The 15,817-nt window shown below is 39.4% G+C and overlaps 3 protein-coding genes across 8 annotated transcripts in view; 1 reads left to right on the top strand and 2 right to left on the bottom strand.

Moving 5' to 3' along the window:
- Nucleotides 1-2,792: 2,792 nt before the first annotated feature.
- On the bottom strand, nucleotides 2,793-9,589 carry ntpcr (nucleoside-triphosphatase, cancer-related). Its single transcript, XM_079559803.1, has 5 exons — nucleotides 9,495-9,589; nucleotides 8,403-8,565; nucleotides 8,215-8,317; nucleotides 5,548-5,754; nucleotides 2,793-3,247 (listed from the first exon to the last, which is right to left on the bottom strand). Exons 1-5 carry the CDS (start codon nucleotides 9,526-9,528, stop codon nucleotides 3,176-3,178), a joined length of 579 nt encoding a protein of 192 aa, XP_079415929.1. The 5' UTR covers nucleotides 9,529-9,589; the 3' UTR covers nucleotides 2,793-3,175.
- Nucleotides 9,590-10,071: 482 nt separating this feature from the next.
- map10 (microtubule associated protein 10) lies at nucleotides 10,072-12,459 on the bottom strand. The gene has a single exon (XM_079560246.1). It carries the CDS (start codon nucleotides 12,431-12,433, stop codon nucleotides 10,169-10,171), a length of 2,265 nt encoding a protein of 754 aa, XP_079416372.1. The 5' UTR covers nucleotides 12,434-12,459; the 3' UTR covers nucleotides 10,072-10,168.
- A 1,377-nt stretch (nucleotides 12,460-13,836) lies between these two features.
- The window catches only part of LOC306965348 (signal-induced proliferation-associated 1-like protein 2), a 134,490-nt gene continuing 132,509 nt past the window's right edge, over nucleotides 13,837-15,817 (top strand). For 3 of the 6 annotated variants that reach the window (XM_079559691.1, XM_079559690.1, XM_079559689.1), the window contains exon 1: nucleotides 13,838-14,012. The gene's annotated coding sequence lies outside the window, so the exon portion shown is untranslated. Of the gene's footprint in view, nucleotides 14,013-15,817 lie in introns of all 6 variants that reach the window. The other 3 variants (XM_079559687.1, XM_079559692.1, XM_079559693.1) reach the window with 3 other exon arrangements.

Raw genomic sequence — 15,817 nt, 5'->3', positions numbered from 1 at the left:
GAAAACCTTCCTAACAATTGATCCTGGAGCGTTGAGACCAGTGTGATGGAAAGTAAAGGCGTCATGCATTGCTGACCACTCATACAGCCGCTGGGTCACTGCAAGGTCAAAAACGCATGAATATCACTTAAAAAGTTGCATAATGCACCTTTAAGATGAGACAGTATAAATTAACACGAGTCCTTAAAAGGAGCTATACCTGTAATTTTTTTAGTAAAATAAGTTTTGCTCCGTAAAAGTATTTGTAAAAGTAGTCATTTGTGGAAAAAATCAGCCTGATGCTTGAAATTAGAGCTGTATTATGATTTGTTGATGTTGTGTATGGTCAAACCAAATAGTCAATATGTGACGAAAAGGGGTTTACCTATTTCTTCAAGATACCCATTTTGTCATATTTTGACAAAATGAGGTATAGTGCCTTTGATGTTTCTTAGATTTGTACTCTGTGCGGCACTTTGGTAGACCTTGTGTTGGCAAAATGTGCTACACAAATAAAGGTGGATTACAAATTGCATTTCATAAAAGCATCTGATTATAATGAAACACTGGCTTTGGTTTCATGGAGAAAAGATCTGTCAAATATAAAATATAGTATAAATGTTCTTAAAGTGAAATAGATCATTCTCAACTGCTGTAGCCTCGGGAGCCCACCTTTAACGTATTATAGAGATCTGCTGATTCAAACACTGACCTCAAGGCTGACAAAAATCAGCAGGATTTTGCAAAGCCGATGCACTGAAATGATCACACGACTTAACTTTTCCACCTGAAATCACTGTAACCGCCCTTCACCTTTTGCAGTGATGGATATTCAGTTTTTTTCTCTGGTGGTTTTGGGCATTGCAGCCTGGAAATTTCTGGAATCACAACTGCAGCACTGCTTTGAAACCTGTTTGTGCCGCTGGATCTGAATGTAGGCCGTGGTGGATGGAGCTGCAGACGCTGGCTCAGTGGCAGGTCTGACGCACTTCACAGCTGGCAGCTCGGGCCGCGGCCAAAACGACATGTAACACTGAGACTGTGCAGCGAAACAGCAGCCAACACGGGGGAAAACACTCTTTGATTGAGTTTCACTTTGAAATGACCTGAAGACGCCGCTGCTGTTCAATAACACATTTTTGCCAAACGAGCTCACAGCCGCCAGATTTCCACCAGCTGAAACGAACATCCCTTCAGCATTTCTGCTTGAATTACAATCGATCGCAATAGGTTTGCCAAATGAGTTTTCAAGCAGTGAAGTTGCTTTTGAAACCTGTTCAAAACCATCAAAGACTCCATATTTTATGACAAAGCGAAAAGTACACAGCCTTTTTCTTTGTTCTGTTAGAGTCAGTGTTCTGTGCTTTAATATGCACAGTATACTATTAATCCAGCCACAATGGAGGACCATGATCCCGCTCTGGGTTCCAGAATTAAAATCCCTCCAAATCACATTTACTTGAAAACACATTTTGATCCAATATTTACTTTCATCTTTTGCAAATGTACAAACTGAGGGGGCTCTAGAAAAGCAAGCCAAAAGCAATTATAAAGCAAAATCTATTTAAATTGCACTTTTGACCATACAGTTGTGCTCAAAGCTTTACAAACCCTGTCAGCCTTGTTGACAACAAAAAAGTGCACCACACCTACTGTGAAATATGGAGGTGTTTCCCTGATGCCACTGGCTCCAGAAGAATAAAGTGATGGTCCTGTTAGTGCCATCTCGGTGTCCTGACCTCAATATCATTTAACCACTGTTGGGAGAGCTCAAATGTGCATTTCATGCAAGACAGCCCAGGAACTTACAGGAAATGGAGGCTTTTTGCGAAAAAGAATGAGCCATTTTACCATCAGAAACAATGAAGAACCTCATCCACAACTACCACAAAAGACTCCAAGCTGTCATTGATATTAAAGGGGACAATACACAGCATTAAAGGAACCGGCCACCTTTTTACATACTGAGATATGTCCTTACCTGAGCTTAGATGAGTTGATGCGTACCTGTCTGGTCTTTGTGCGTGCAGTCACGCAAAAAGACCAAAGATGTTGTCAGCATTTGACCTCTCCCAGTATATTCCTATAGCTCCAAATGGGTTGAAGTTAGAAGCAACCAAGCTCTTCCACGGGCACATAGACCAGACAGGCACGTATCAACTCGTCTAAGCTCAGGTAAGAACGTATCTCAGTATGGAAAAACGGTGGCCTATTCCTTGAAATACTGGGGTATGTAAACTTTTGATCAGGGTCATTTTCGTACTTTCTTTATTCATTATGATTTAAAAATAGCAAACTCTGTTGTTTCACCATAAATGGCTTCACACAACCACTAACTATGAGTGAAAAACAACCTTAAGTGTTATCTTTCATAGTCTTTGAATAGCCCCCCCAAAAAAATAAATCTGCCAGGGCATGTAGACTTTTGAGCACAACTGTATGTTGAACTTTTCCATATCTTCCCAAAGCACCACTATTCACATAATCTAATCACATGAATTCACGTAAACAAATCCAGTGAGATGCTACTTTAGTTTGACTAGAGCCGGATAGACAAAACCTCTTCAAGGACGCATCCCAAAATCCAACAAATAATTTATGCATCTGCCGTCGTTAAATCTCACCGCATGCACGCAACTTCAATCCACAACAGAAAACTGGATGCACAATCTCTCTTTATTTTATTCTCCACACACTGGCTATGAGTAAACCATGCTGGATTACACATAACACTACTGTAAATACTGATAAACTAATAATGAGGTTCACAACAAAAGCTTTACATCGGACACATTTTCATGAAGAGTTAAAGGATGATCCATGCGCCCAGAAAACAAATAGAAACATGCATTTTCATTGTGTCCAAATAAAAATGCTATAAAAATGGCTGAATTAAAGATTAGATAACTCACGAAATACTATGAAGCCGTTTCCTGGTATTTTACACAATAACCAAGCAATTCCCTTCACTGCTCTATCTTGCAATCAATTATTCACAATGCAATCCACTTTAGGGAAAACACTGAATGGGGCGTATGAATGTATGCATGTGACAGAGCCGCTCATCAGCAGACAGGGATGGGTCAAAACAATGTCAAGTATCCTATCTGCGGGTTTTGCGCCTGTATATACAAACTCTGTTGGGATTAAGGCTTTAAATAAACACACACACACTGGTATAGAAGGCCGTAGCTGGTCACTGTTTGAGACACTCGTTCACAGTGGATAAGACGTCCTGGAGGATGGAGTTTCTGTTCTCTTTGGAGATCTGAAAGGTCACATGAAAATAAAACAGGATTGAAGGAACAGGAAAAAAAGGATTGAATTATGTTTAAATTCATTCAGATTGACCAGATTATTGGGATTCAGTTTGGTTTGTGTGAAATATTGTATTGCAAACTCAGGGTTCCATCTGTACCTACCAAGCAATAAAGTATTTATTTTTCCAGATGGTTGGTCTGGATGTTAGACCATTTTCCAACATGACAACAATAATTTCTAATAGACCAAGGTGTATTACAGTTTCCCTAAAATACTGCTCACTATTCACTCTTTCTTAGGACAAATTCCACAAAGCACCGACTGCACCCAAAAGCGCACTCTGTTGTAAAAACATGGACTCTGTTGTCAAAACCTGCACATAGAGCAGATATACTAACATGCAGCACAGCAATTCTTGTGTTTTCACATGAAACTGAAATTTTGCAACTATGTATGTGTTCAATTTACACACCATGTTGCTTGCTGTCACCGGCTATTTTTTTTTGTTTGTTTCTGATTTATATTATAATTTATATTAAAATAGATTTATTTATTTTTTTAGTTTTTGACACACCATGAATTGTGATCAAGGTTTTGACGACAGGGGAATGTTTTTGAGAAATTTGATCAGTCGGTGCAGTCAATAGCATTAAAAGGAACAGGCCACTGTTTTTCCATACTGAGATATGTTCTTATCCGAGCTTAGACGAGTTGATGCGTGCCTGTCTGGCCATCTTTGGTTGTTGTGCGTACGCTCAGTTACGCACAACAACCAAAGGTGTTGCTAGCATTTGGCCTCTCCCAGTATATTCCTATATCTCCAAACAAGGTGAAGTTAGAAGGGACCAAGCTCTTCCATGGGCACGCACAAAAACCAGACAGGTACGCATCAACTCGTCTAAGCTCAGGTAAGAACATATCTTAGTATGGAAAAACAGTGGCCTGTTCCTTTAATGTCCTTTCAGAAGGTTTTATATAGCACATAGTGTTGGGGGTATTGTATTACAAAAGTAATGAGTTACAAAAATAAATTAAATTTTTTCAGTAACAAAGGGATAAAACATATGGGAATAAATTAGTCATTACAATTTAAGTACTCGAGATACAAGTGCATTTAAATGAAGGAAAGATCTGCAGTTGTGGGTAGTTATCGTCGTCAAAACAAAAAAGAGAGAATGGGGAAAGAGAAGGAAAAGGAAATGTATGGCTGCAGTTTTGCTCGGTAGTAGCCTGGCTTTACCAGACCCTCGTACTCATTTCGTTTTGTACAAGGGTCTGAATCTTCACAATTAATCTCTGTTCTCAGGTGGGAGGGGTGAACTCCTTTGAAACGATTGGATCTGATTATTTCTATTTTCCGTTTACATTCTGCCAAAAGTAACTCAAAAGTAACTCTAAGTAGCGTAACTAAGCTACATACTAAGAAACATTTTCAAAGATAACTACTAATATAGAATCTAATACAGTTTTGAAGTAACTTGCCCAACACTGATAGTAAATTAAATCCATATTCCAATAGTTCATCTCTTCTGTGCTTCTTAAACACACCATTGATTAATCATCACATGACCTCCTCTTATGGTAACAAACTCCCAGATCACACGCTCGCATTTACTGTAACACAGAGCCGCTAGTCATCCTCGGAGCGTTTTGCATGACAATATCCATAACTGAGTCTGGCGTGATGAATTATTTTGACATTTGAGACCAGCCTTTGTTGTTGAATCAGTCACGCATGATTTAGAGTTAATCCCTCTATAAGAGAGGGATAATGGAGGCCATGGCCTTTCTGTGACCATGTACACAGATACTACTGGTAATGCTGTAAAGCAGCCTGGTAATGCTCTAAAGCAGCGCCCTACAGAGAGAGCAGGACTCATAACAACACCAAAACTGACCTAATTCCTATGTTTTCAATTTCATTATAAAGTAGAGTCAATGTAATTTATTACAAAGGGCAGCTCCATGTCAGTGAAAACATAAAGATTTAATACTATCAAAGGATTTGAACTACTACAGAAAAAGCAAATAATACATTATCAGCAATACATTGTAGATGGGTTTATTCTGGTGTAAATGATCATAAATTTAAGAATCAAGATGGCTTTGAGAAACAGATTGTGCAGATTGTTATCAAGAGCGTTTTTTTCCTTTTGTTTTTTGGCTGCAGAAAGTGAGTTCTGTTGCTTCAATAAAAAAATCTAATACAGTGTTAGAAAAAAGCCACATTTTCCTCTTTCATAAACAGACTTACTAGTACTACCCATCTCTATACCATGCATGGCTTGACTTTCTGAAAATACTCACAGTGAAGACCTTGACGTCACTCCTGCCCCGCACTTCTTCCACCAGAACCAGCGGCTTGTGTTTTAGGACGGGGATGGTTCCCAGGATGGTGCAGGAGGAGCTGCCCAGAGTCTGCCTCACTGCCCTGATGAATGACTGGCTAAACAACTCCATCTTACCGATCTCGTCGATGATGAAGACTTTCTTGGCCGCGCCTCCTGACCCCACCTGTCAACAAAAGCACACAGGTAACATTTATTCTCAATGAATTCAACTTTTGGTCCCCGCCCGCGGGAGGTGTTCCAGGCATGTCCTATTGGGACAAGGTCTCGTGGAAGGCCCAGGACACGCTGGTGGAAGTCTCCGAGCTGGCCTGGTGTCGCCTCGGGGTCCCCCCAGAACAGCTGGAGGAGGTGTGATCGGGAAGTTTAGGCATTTCTGCTGAGACTGCTGCCCCCGCGAAAAGTGGGAGCGGAAGAAAATGGATGGATGGATGGATGAATTCAACTTTTGATTAAAAACATGGTCAAACATGGTTATTTGGATTGGGTCTCTATAGCACACTCAAAATCAATGGTCTATACAGCTTCTGCCATTTATTCAAAATCTTATATAAGATCTAAGTCTATGCCATAATAATAGTACAGTGTGTTTTCTCTGCTTGACCAATTCACTTCGCAACATCCCAAATGGACTCACATTTCAGTAGACGGTTTATGAAATATGAATTACCAAAACCTTCAAGGAAGATTCATCTTCCTTGAAGATGAATCTTTAAATAGTACCTACTTGACTTCTTTACCTACACTTACCTATTTTGCATACCCCAACTGCTCTTCCATGCAAACTGTTTAAGATTTTGACTTTCATATTATGACCCTTTGGGAAGTTACAAAAATCAAAACTAGTCATTGCAAAAGCCTAGAGCGTCAACACTCCAAAAGATGTAAATTCCCTCTATTCAAAAGTGAATTGTTCTTTTTCACAAATTCCTATAAATAATATGACAACATCAATGACTTTGAGCTTAATGTATTTCAACAAGAACCTATTTAATTTAACAGCTTCATTCCCTTGTAGTACGGACCCAACGTTGCTCACCACAGACTTAAAATGACAGTGTAAGCATAAGTGGCTGGCCTAATATTAAGAGATTCTTTACAAACACACCTTGGCGTGACATCTGTGTGCACATCAGCCATATGCGATGACAGTCACCGATCTTACTGAATTATTAAAAAGACGCAGCAGAGGTTAAAAGTTTACGGGCTGCATCACTGCATATCGACAGTGCAATGTGGGTTCAGAGAGCCCTAGTACTGCCCTCTATCCTACTGCATGTTTTAGTGGTGGCTCTTTCTTTTAGTGGTTATCTTACATTCTGGTTTAGGTTGAAAGTTCATTTTCGCAGCGGTCTGAAAGCCCCACAGCCAGTTTCACACAGCCGGAGTCAATGGGGTGAACGTGAAGCCATATTTTAAGCAACAGAACAAATTTATGGACGGGTTTGTCCTTGAGGCAATGTCTTTTGAATGCCTGAACATGGGAATGGACATGTGTTGTAGACAGAGTGGAACCACATCCAATGTAGGGTTCACTTGATGCTAATTGTAACTATATTTTGTAATCAAGGTGTATTCTGAAATATCCATTGTCCGGGATACAGTGTGCATCTATCTCATGATTAATTTCAGGTAAAAAAAAAAGAAAAAAGTACATGCTATAACAATTTATACACATTAATTTGTGCTTGATGCTTGTTGTATTAGCCTCAAAGGTAGTGCTTCTATGGGACTACAGTACATTACAGTAATGGGTGATTAGCCGTGATTAAAGAGTAGCTCTACGTGAGATGAAAGTGGACTCAAACATCTCCAGCTCTCTGTCTTGTGTAGGCAGCACTCCGGGCTCACTTTACATGCCGGATTAATCACGGACAGTGACAGCCAGACGGCACCAGCGACACTAAAAACGTCAGAGAGGAATTTATGCCTTTCTCAAGCTTCAAATTATTCCATCAATTCAATGGAAATCAAAGGTCTGATGATTTCTTAAAAGGAGACAGAGACAAGTGTTTTCCTGGTGTGATCTATTGATGATGGTAATTTAGGTTAAGTACATGTGGGTCTTACATTTGAAGAGAAGAAGAGTTTTTTAAAATAAAGGGAATTGAGAGGGATCAACAGTGTCTCTGTGAGTTAATAGTGCAAGTTTTTTTTTAAGTAGCACTGACTTGTTGGAGCAGTGATGAATATGCTAATTGCTGTAGTGCATTTGCAGATGCTGTGGCCCACCTTGCATTTCATTGATAAAAAGAAAGCTCAATTTCAAGAATCCAATAGAAAAGTTCAGTTGCATTAACAGGCATCTCTGTTTTTAACTTTGTCAGAAAAGTTTTGTTCTTTTGGTTTCGGTGCTCTACAAGAAAGACCAACTAAGCTAAAAATTCAGTTTATTGACAATGGAGGAGTGACTGCACTGAACTTAATGTGGCCTTTAAAAACACTGTCATACCAGATACAATATCCAGATATTTTTTCCAGACATCCTCTGTTTGCAAATGAGCTCCTCACACGTTATTCATACAATTCTGAAAATATCACTAAAGATCAACCTGTCCTGCCCCCAACATATACTGTATGTATACATTTTCCCCCCAAAATTTCAAAAACATATTTAGAGACTTACATTTTTGAAGAGGGGAAGAACTAGGTTTTCAAATGAAGGCAAATCAACCACATACTGCCCAACTGTGTACTCCTGTCTGCCATGAGACGGACCAGCCATGTCTCTGTGAATTACAATAGGGATGTTTTAGTGACAACTAAAGACAAAGAGTGTATACACAAAGAGTGTATTTCACAATGACAAAATACCTGATTCGGGACAGGTGTCCCCTCTCCCCTGTCAGAGTGACGACATCAAAGCCAACCCTCCGTCCTCCTGCCTTCACCTCCTCTGTGTAAAAACCCTCTACAGTCGCCCCTGATGACACCAGGGCCTCACAGGCCTTCTGTACCAGAGTGGTCTTCCCCACACCTGCAAAGAGCACACACCGGACTGTACTTTACATGTTGTTTAAAGATACTCTGTTTATTATGTAACATAATATGTTACATCCTAGATGAAGGTTCTGTACTATGTAGTTGAAGCTTATCTCTCATCCAAAAGGCTTTATCAGCAACAATAAGGCTTCAGCTCAATGGTGGAATATAAAAGGGGCACTAGAAGAAGATAACATCTCCCAGTGGTCTATATGTAGTCCGTCTGTGAGCAGAAAACCTTAATGTTGCTAATGAAGCTTTTTGGGTCAGAGGCGAAACGTCCTACACTTCAATTACAAAGGACGATGACTCAAGAACATTAATCTAAAATTGAAAAACTCCTGTATGACTGAGAGCTTACACAGACAATGTGGGCCGTGCTGTCTGGAGTTTACATGTTCCTAATCGGCAAAGGGATGAAAGAATGAATCCAATACAAAGTAATCAATCTTCAAGGACAATAAAGTAGTCCTGGTTTAACCCATGACCTTAATAAAAACAAGACAATACAGACACAAGTCTATGCCACAATAATATCACTGTGAACCTCAGTGCATACAATATTAACTTTGCCATATACTTGCTTTAGTTTACTTGAATAACCCATGTTTCATAGTGTTTAGTAGTCAATGTAGATCCATCTTGAAGAGAAAAACTAATATCCACATTTTAAATTTAATTTCCACAGTCTACTTAACAATTTGTTAAAAAAGCCATGTATATCAAGCCACTGGATAATTACAACATGGTATGTGTATGCTATTACTAACCCACATTTTACAATAACGACGAGTTATCAAAAAAACATTAGTTGGAGTCAATGCTCTGCGAGAAAGACGCAAACTGTCAAACATAACTCGCTTCGTGAGTCGTGTGGATATAACGACTAAAAATGTCCTTTACTCACAGAGGGGTTAGACTTACCTGGCTGTCCTGTCAAGAAAACGTGTTTGATCATTTCACTTCATTCACAACATTCGCCCAAAGCCACGCTGCTGCTGAGGCACTTCCGTACACACACAGCCTGCGCATGCGCAATGGTACTTGTAATACAACGTTTTTAAATATAGGTTAATCCTCTCTAACGGTATGACAGTGATTGTAAAATATTCACTAACCTCTTCTCCAGTTTTTAGTTCGCATTGTCTAGACCTCTGTGTCACTAATTTATGTGTTACATTATACATTAAGGGTTGCAGCTAGATTTATGCTGTTAGTTCCACCCAGATTTAATAGTTTCACTGACTAGCTTCATTTCGTTTTTCACTTTGAAAATGTTCATTGTGAGATAATCAAACAGCGTGGCCAATAAAGTGTACTGCAGTAATTACCAGTCTATTATGACACTCATTTGCATGATAGACAATAGCCTTTCATTCCATAAGGAAATATCCACGCTTCATATGCAAACAACCATGATAAACGTAGATAAAACTGGCATCATTTTCATAATGTTTTCTTTATTGAAATTATGAGGAAGGTATAACTGAAAGACATGTACAGTTGTCATGGGTTGTTTTTTGCTTCATGCAGCACAATATTACTTAATAAAAAGGCATTAAACCAGATTTGACATTCAAATGTTGCATATAATGCATTTACATTGTGTACCCGGGGAGTTTGTGTGCCACTAACTCAGATATGTGCTTATACCCCTTTCTGAAATCAAGAGTCCCAAGTTCATCATCTTCCTCTGTTTTATGATCAAATGATGATTCATCAGAAATCTTTTTTATAGTCTGTTTACTTTTGTCCATTTCACTTCTATGATCTCTTGATGATTGTAAGCTTTCTCCAGAGCTTCTCTCCTCTCTGCTACTGTCTCTAAATAGTTTTGCTGAATATGCAGATAGTTTCGAGGATGCCCTGTCTCGGTCTCCATCCTCAGAGGAAAAGCTGACCCCAAAAGTCTGACGTGGAATTGTGTAAGTCCCCCTAAGAGCTCTTTGTGGAGACCTTGATGCTTTTATCGGGACTGGAATCACTGGTCTACTTTTAATACTCCTTTGAACACTTTCTGGGCTAGAGTCTGAAGATCTTCGCTGGTCTGAATGGGACTTTGGGGTCTTCGGTCTCTGCAGCTCTGGACTGGGACTCATGGGGTCGGGCGAAAAGGCATCACTGGGCTCAAAGCTGTTAAAGTCATCAGCGTAGTCGTCCTCTCCCCCGCTGCGATCAGAAACTGAAGAATCCACACTGCTACGGCTACTTCCTGAATGTTTCCCCGTGTGGCTGTCAGGACTTGATTGATTCATTTTCACCATGTTGTGGCGCTCAACTTTAGTGGGTAAGTGCCTGGAGGGACTTTCAAAGAACAAAGGTTTTTCAGCAATGCTTCTACCTTCTTGTGGTGTCCCTATAGGTGTAGCAGCATCCAAATGTGTCCGGTTTTCTACAGTGGCTTCCTGCGGCGTCGACTCAGCTGTGATGCTCTGAATCATTGTCTCTATATTTTCAGTCAGCTTTGAACGTTTGGTAGACCTTTTGGCTGATTTGGTAAGCTTTTTAACAATTTTGGATTCTCTGCTCGAAATAAGTGTTGTTTTGCCCTCAATTAAGCCTACACATTCTCTTTGTTTCCCGATAGCAGGAGAGTTTCGCTTCAGTCTGAGATTAAATGACTTTGTTGTGCCATACACAAGCTTCTTCTTTGGAGTGCTTCTCCTCTCTCCGTGTATTGGTGTGGAACAGTGTCTCGGAGAGTATAAATCATTCAACTTGGGACTCGCAGCTCGCCTATTTTTTGATTCATTCTGTAATTTTCTCGATGTGTTCCTCTCCACAGCTGATGCCTCTGTAGATGCAGGTTTGTACATCCAAGCCAAGTCGGGGTGAACGTTCAGAGATTGATTGGGGTTGGAAGAATTTAGTAATGAAAGCTCAACAAGGAGAGCATTGAGCAAAGGCATCTGTTGCAAGGCTTGACCCATGACATTTGGGGTCACATCACCAGGGCCTTGTTGCTGTTTTTGGACTGAATTGGCTACATAGTGTTTCTGTTCCTTTAGGCGCACATGATGATCAGTCGCATCCTCTGTATCCTCAAATGCAAAAGCGTCCGGGTTTGATTTCAGTTGTTCGCGACCCTCCTCTTCAGATCTAGCTCTTTCCTCTGCTGAGTTATTGTAATACAGATGTGGTGGGCAAAACACAGACATGTCCTCTCCATAGCTGTCAGTTTCTTGGCACTTTGAGGCAAATGTCTCCTGTTCCGTGGCTTCCCCGTTCTCGGAAAGCCTGCTCCCTTCATCAGGATTTGACTTTTGCATATTTTCAGAATCTGCACTTAGCTTTTCTGCTTCTTTCTTGCCGTTACCGTCTTTCAAACATACTCCAGTCGTGTATTTTGAGTCCATTTTGCTTACATGCGGCAGAAGGCTACTCCCCAGACTCAAAAGTTTAAAGCTCAAGGAGATGGTCCCAACTTTCTCCCCTTTGAGGTTAGATATACCAACAGTGCCTCTTTGTCCATGGGAGGAGGGAGTAGACACCCCTCGTTCAACCACATCTCGTCTGATTCTGTGCATGACATTCGCGAGGGAAATTTGAGAGCTGCCGACAAACTTGGGCATTTCTTCTTTGGCGTCCAGCACCATTGCATAGAGAGGCGTGCTCGACAAATGACGATGCAGCGAATCCATGTTCATTTTGAAGAAACAAGCCTTGCCTCGACTGAAAGTGTGTTCACCGTCTTTCCCCTTCACCTCTTTGTGTTCGGGTTGATAAATAATAAGCGTTGGAAAGTCCAGGAGACGCAGCGCCACAGCCAGCTCGTCCGACACCTTTGTTTCTCTGTCCACTTGAATATTATCCACAAGTAGCTCAAACGAGAATAAAGTTTCCATTTGAGTGTTTTCCTGCATTTACTGCTTCACGTTAACTATGTAAACTTAAATAATATCCCCAACTGGATAAATATGGGCTCATCTGCAGCTAAGCTTCTGTCAGCTCCATGGAAACAACCGTCGCACGGTCGCAGATTGTCTACGTCATCAAACGAAGGGAATCATGGGAAATGTAGGAAGTGCAGTTCTTGAAAAAATATAGAAACATTTATTATTATTATTATTATTATTATTATTATTATTATTATTATTATTATTATTATTATTATTATTATTATTATTATTATCATTCTTATTATCATTCTTATTATTTCAAAATGTATTTATTATTTTTGAAAATAAGCACAGAAAACACACATCCATGTACACTCCATTGTCATACTGGGGCAAATAGTCAAGGACAAAGTTCTTGAATAAACTTTACCATAGCCACCCCAGGGTAATAATACCCCCCCCCCCCCCAAATATATGTATATATATCAAATGCACATATAAATATCTCAAATAACTTTGAAAAGAAAAACAACTCTACAACCAACAAACAGACAAATGAAAAATAAATAAATAAATAATAATAATGGTAATAATAATAAAATAAATAGATACAATACAAAAACAAAACAAAAAAAACAGCAGGGATATACTGTCTTAAATTGCTAGTCAAAGGAGTCTGCATCGAACACATTTTCATAATAACCAAAAAGGGTTGCCAAATACTTTCACAGTCCAAAATTTTGGACTGTGATCCGAATCTTTTTATTATTATTATTATTATTATTATTATTATTATTATTATTATTATTATTATTATTATTATTATTATTATTATTATTATTATTATTATTATTATTATGATTGTTATTATTATTGTTATTTTTAGATTCCCATATCATTAACTACATAGCTCATTATTGAATTGAGCTGACCTTTTCACACTTTCTCCTTGACCTATGTTGGAAATATACCCGCATGAACAGTGGATATGTTTCTATCTTTTACACGGCTGGGAATGTGTTAGCATACCTTGCTAAAATAACTTTTTTCTTTTCTTTTCTTTCTAGTCTAACTTCTACTTCATTTTTGGAAATCCAATTAGCCCTACTTTTTTTTTTTTTTTTTATGTTATGTATTTGTATTCCACGTATGACTTTCAACACTTCACCAGATGGTGCCACTGGTGGGCTTACTGAGCTTAACAGACCAAAATAGTCTGACTGACTGAGCGCGTGTTTGGAGGCGAGTTAGTTTGCGCTCCATTTCTTTTCTTCTTCTTCTTCTTTTTTTTTTTTGGCGGAGATCCTTTATAATAATCTCCATGAAAATAAATACTTTTTAAAAACATTCCCCCCCAATGCAAGGTAAGCTCCCTGGCAATCAGGCGTCGAGTGGGCGGAGCCTCGGTCCTTGTGTGTTGTCATCGCGGAGAAAGGTGCTGGATGGATATCGCTATGGTCTAGTACTTCAGTTTGGAGGCTGCGACTGAGCGAGAGCGATGTGAGGCAGACGACCGCCACCACAGCTGCATTTTACCTTTTTTACGGATAACTAACACCTTTCTTCACTCATCGACCAGGCCTGGGCATCACTTATGAAAAAGGTACGAGACTCCGCGTTTTCCCTTTTCTCTGAAAGCAGCAAGTAAAAGTAGGAGTGTGGAGAGTGGAGTGTGACCAGCCATACGCGTTCAAACTCATGGGCTGTACGTGGCTGCACTGGCTCAACACAAAGGATAAAGTTACTTTCTGTCACTGAGCGCGATGCAAACATAAAAGGGAACGCCATGTTTCTACTGAAGTTTATATTTAGCCCACATTACTTTCTGTTTTACGAGTTCAGCACTTTGAACCGAGGACGCGTTGACTTGTCATCCACCCTGTTTATTTATGATACAGTCGCTTTTCACTTGTAACCACGTTTGTCACATAAATCCAAACTAATTGCAAGCTATGTTAAATCATTTGTTTGCAAGTGTATTCTCTCCTTCTCATTATGAAAGCATACAGTACTTCATTCTTTATTGGTTGGTGTGTTTTTTGTGTCCGACGGTGCTGTAGCCTATAAAATACTGTGCAGGCTGAAATATTCTTGAATGAACACATTGAGTTTCAGTTCTCTTTCTTGCCAGATGGGGGCAGTAGACGCAACACTGTCCGGCAGGTTTTTTGTGTAATAAAGCCTTTATGTATTGGAGGCTACAGGCAATGATTAATCCCCCACACAATGGGGTTATCCATTAGCTTTACAGAAAGCAAGGTTGTATGTGTTTTGGTGTATTTCCTCATTTCCTTTGTGCATGTTTTATTCACATTTGCAACAATGTGTGGCTGGCTATGTGTTTGAATAGAGTAATTCCCCTGTCTTTCCAGCTGTTTGCCTTTTACATAAATTATACCTGGATGGCTTTTTTTGTATACACAGTGCAATGTTTTGGCTGCTGCTGAGCACTGTACACCCCACAGGGACATAAACAAAGCGGACGTTGTTTGCCTTCCAGCTCCTATCTTTTTCAGTTTTCCTGAAGGAAGTTTAGCCTCAAGATAGCCACTTTTTCTATATAAAGGCTAAAGCTCAAGCCCCTTTCATTGTTTGTTGAGCTCCAGACACAACCACCAGACTTGTTTAAGTGAAAGTTTCCATTAGGAATATAGTTTTGTTTAATGGTTCCCTTTGGAGGAGATTAAAATATCTAAACACACCATTATTTTTGGATAGACCCCATGTCTGCCTGGGAAACATTTTTGCAGTGCACTAATGGATGAACTAGACACAAGAGGGCTTTTAACATAACTCTGATGTGTTGGACCATTTTATATGTTTTCATTTAGGACCAACAGTGTTTGTCTTAAGCCCCCAGTAACTGCAATTTGTCTTGCTGCTGAGTTGTACACGATAATATATTTTTAAAATTGTACCATCTACAAAGGTGCATGTATACACGACTGACTGACTCACCCTTTTACAACTATACATTGTGGGATTTACAACACAAAATACTTTGATAGGTGTGAAAGGCTCCACTCAATCAGCCACAACTTGCATTATACTTGAGCAACCTTTTGAGGAAGTAGTTCTTCTTAGAGTAGTTTTATGATGTGGTGCTTTTTACTTCTACTTGAGTAAAATTATCTGTAAATAGGTTATGTTGTGCTCTTTAGAATTATTTCTTTTTTTTTTCTGTATTTTCATGCAATTTTTTTGGAATTGGAATTGGATTTCTTGTTTTATTTCGCGCAATTTATGGCGTCATTTAAAATAATCAGACGTTTTCGCTCAAACAGTCACTCAGTTACTCACAGTACTCGAGTAACATTTTCTCCAAGTACTTTTTTTTACTTCTACTAATTGTTTGGGTCATTACTTTTTACTTGTGCTTTAGTTAAATTATTTCAAGGTGACATTACT

The sequence above is a fragment of the Gobius niger genome, assembly GCF_951799975.1.
Source record: "Gobius niger genome assembly, chromosome: 7".
Lineage (NCBI taxonomy): Eukaryota > Metazoa > Chordata > Actinopteri > Gobiiformes > Gobiidae > Gobius > Gobius niger.
The sequence above is the reverse complement of the archived record's forward strand: the minus strand, read 5'-3'. Positions and strand labels throughout refer to the sequence as shown.

Bases quoted from the DNA above. Each gene is read 5' to 3' on its own strand.
- ntpcr (XM_079559803.1), bottom strand. From the start codon at position 9,528: ATGATCAAACACGTTTTCTTGACAGGACAGCCAG. The intron at 8,566-9,494 runs GTAAGTCTAACC...TGCTCTTTGCAG, and splicing joins TTTCTTGACAGGACAGCCAG to GTGTGGGGAAGACCACTCTG. The intron at 3,248-5,547 runs GTGAGTATTTTC...GTGACCTTTCAG, and splicing joins GTGACGTCAAGGTCTTCACT to ATCTCCAAAGAGAACAGAAA.
- map10 (XM_079560246.1), bottom strand. From the start codon at position 12,433: ATGCAGGAAAACACTCAAATGGAAACTTTATTCTCGTTTGAGCTACTT.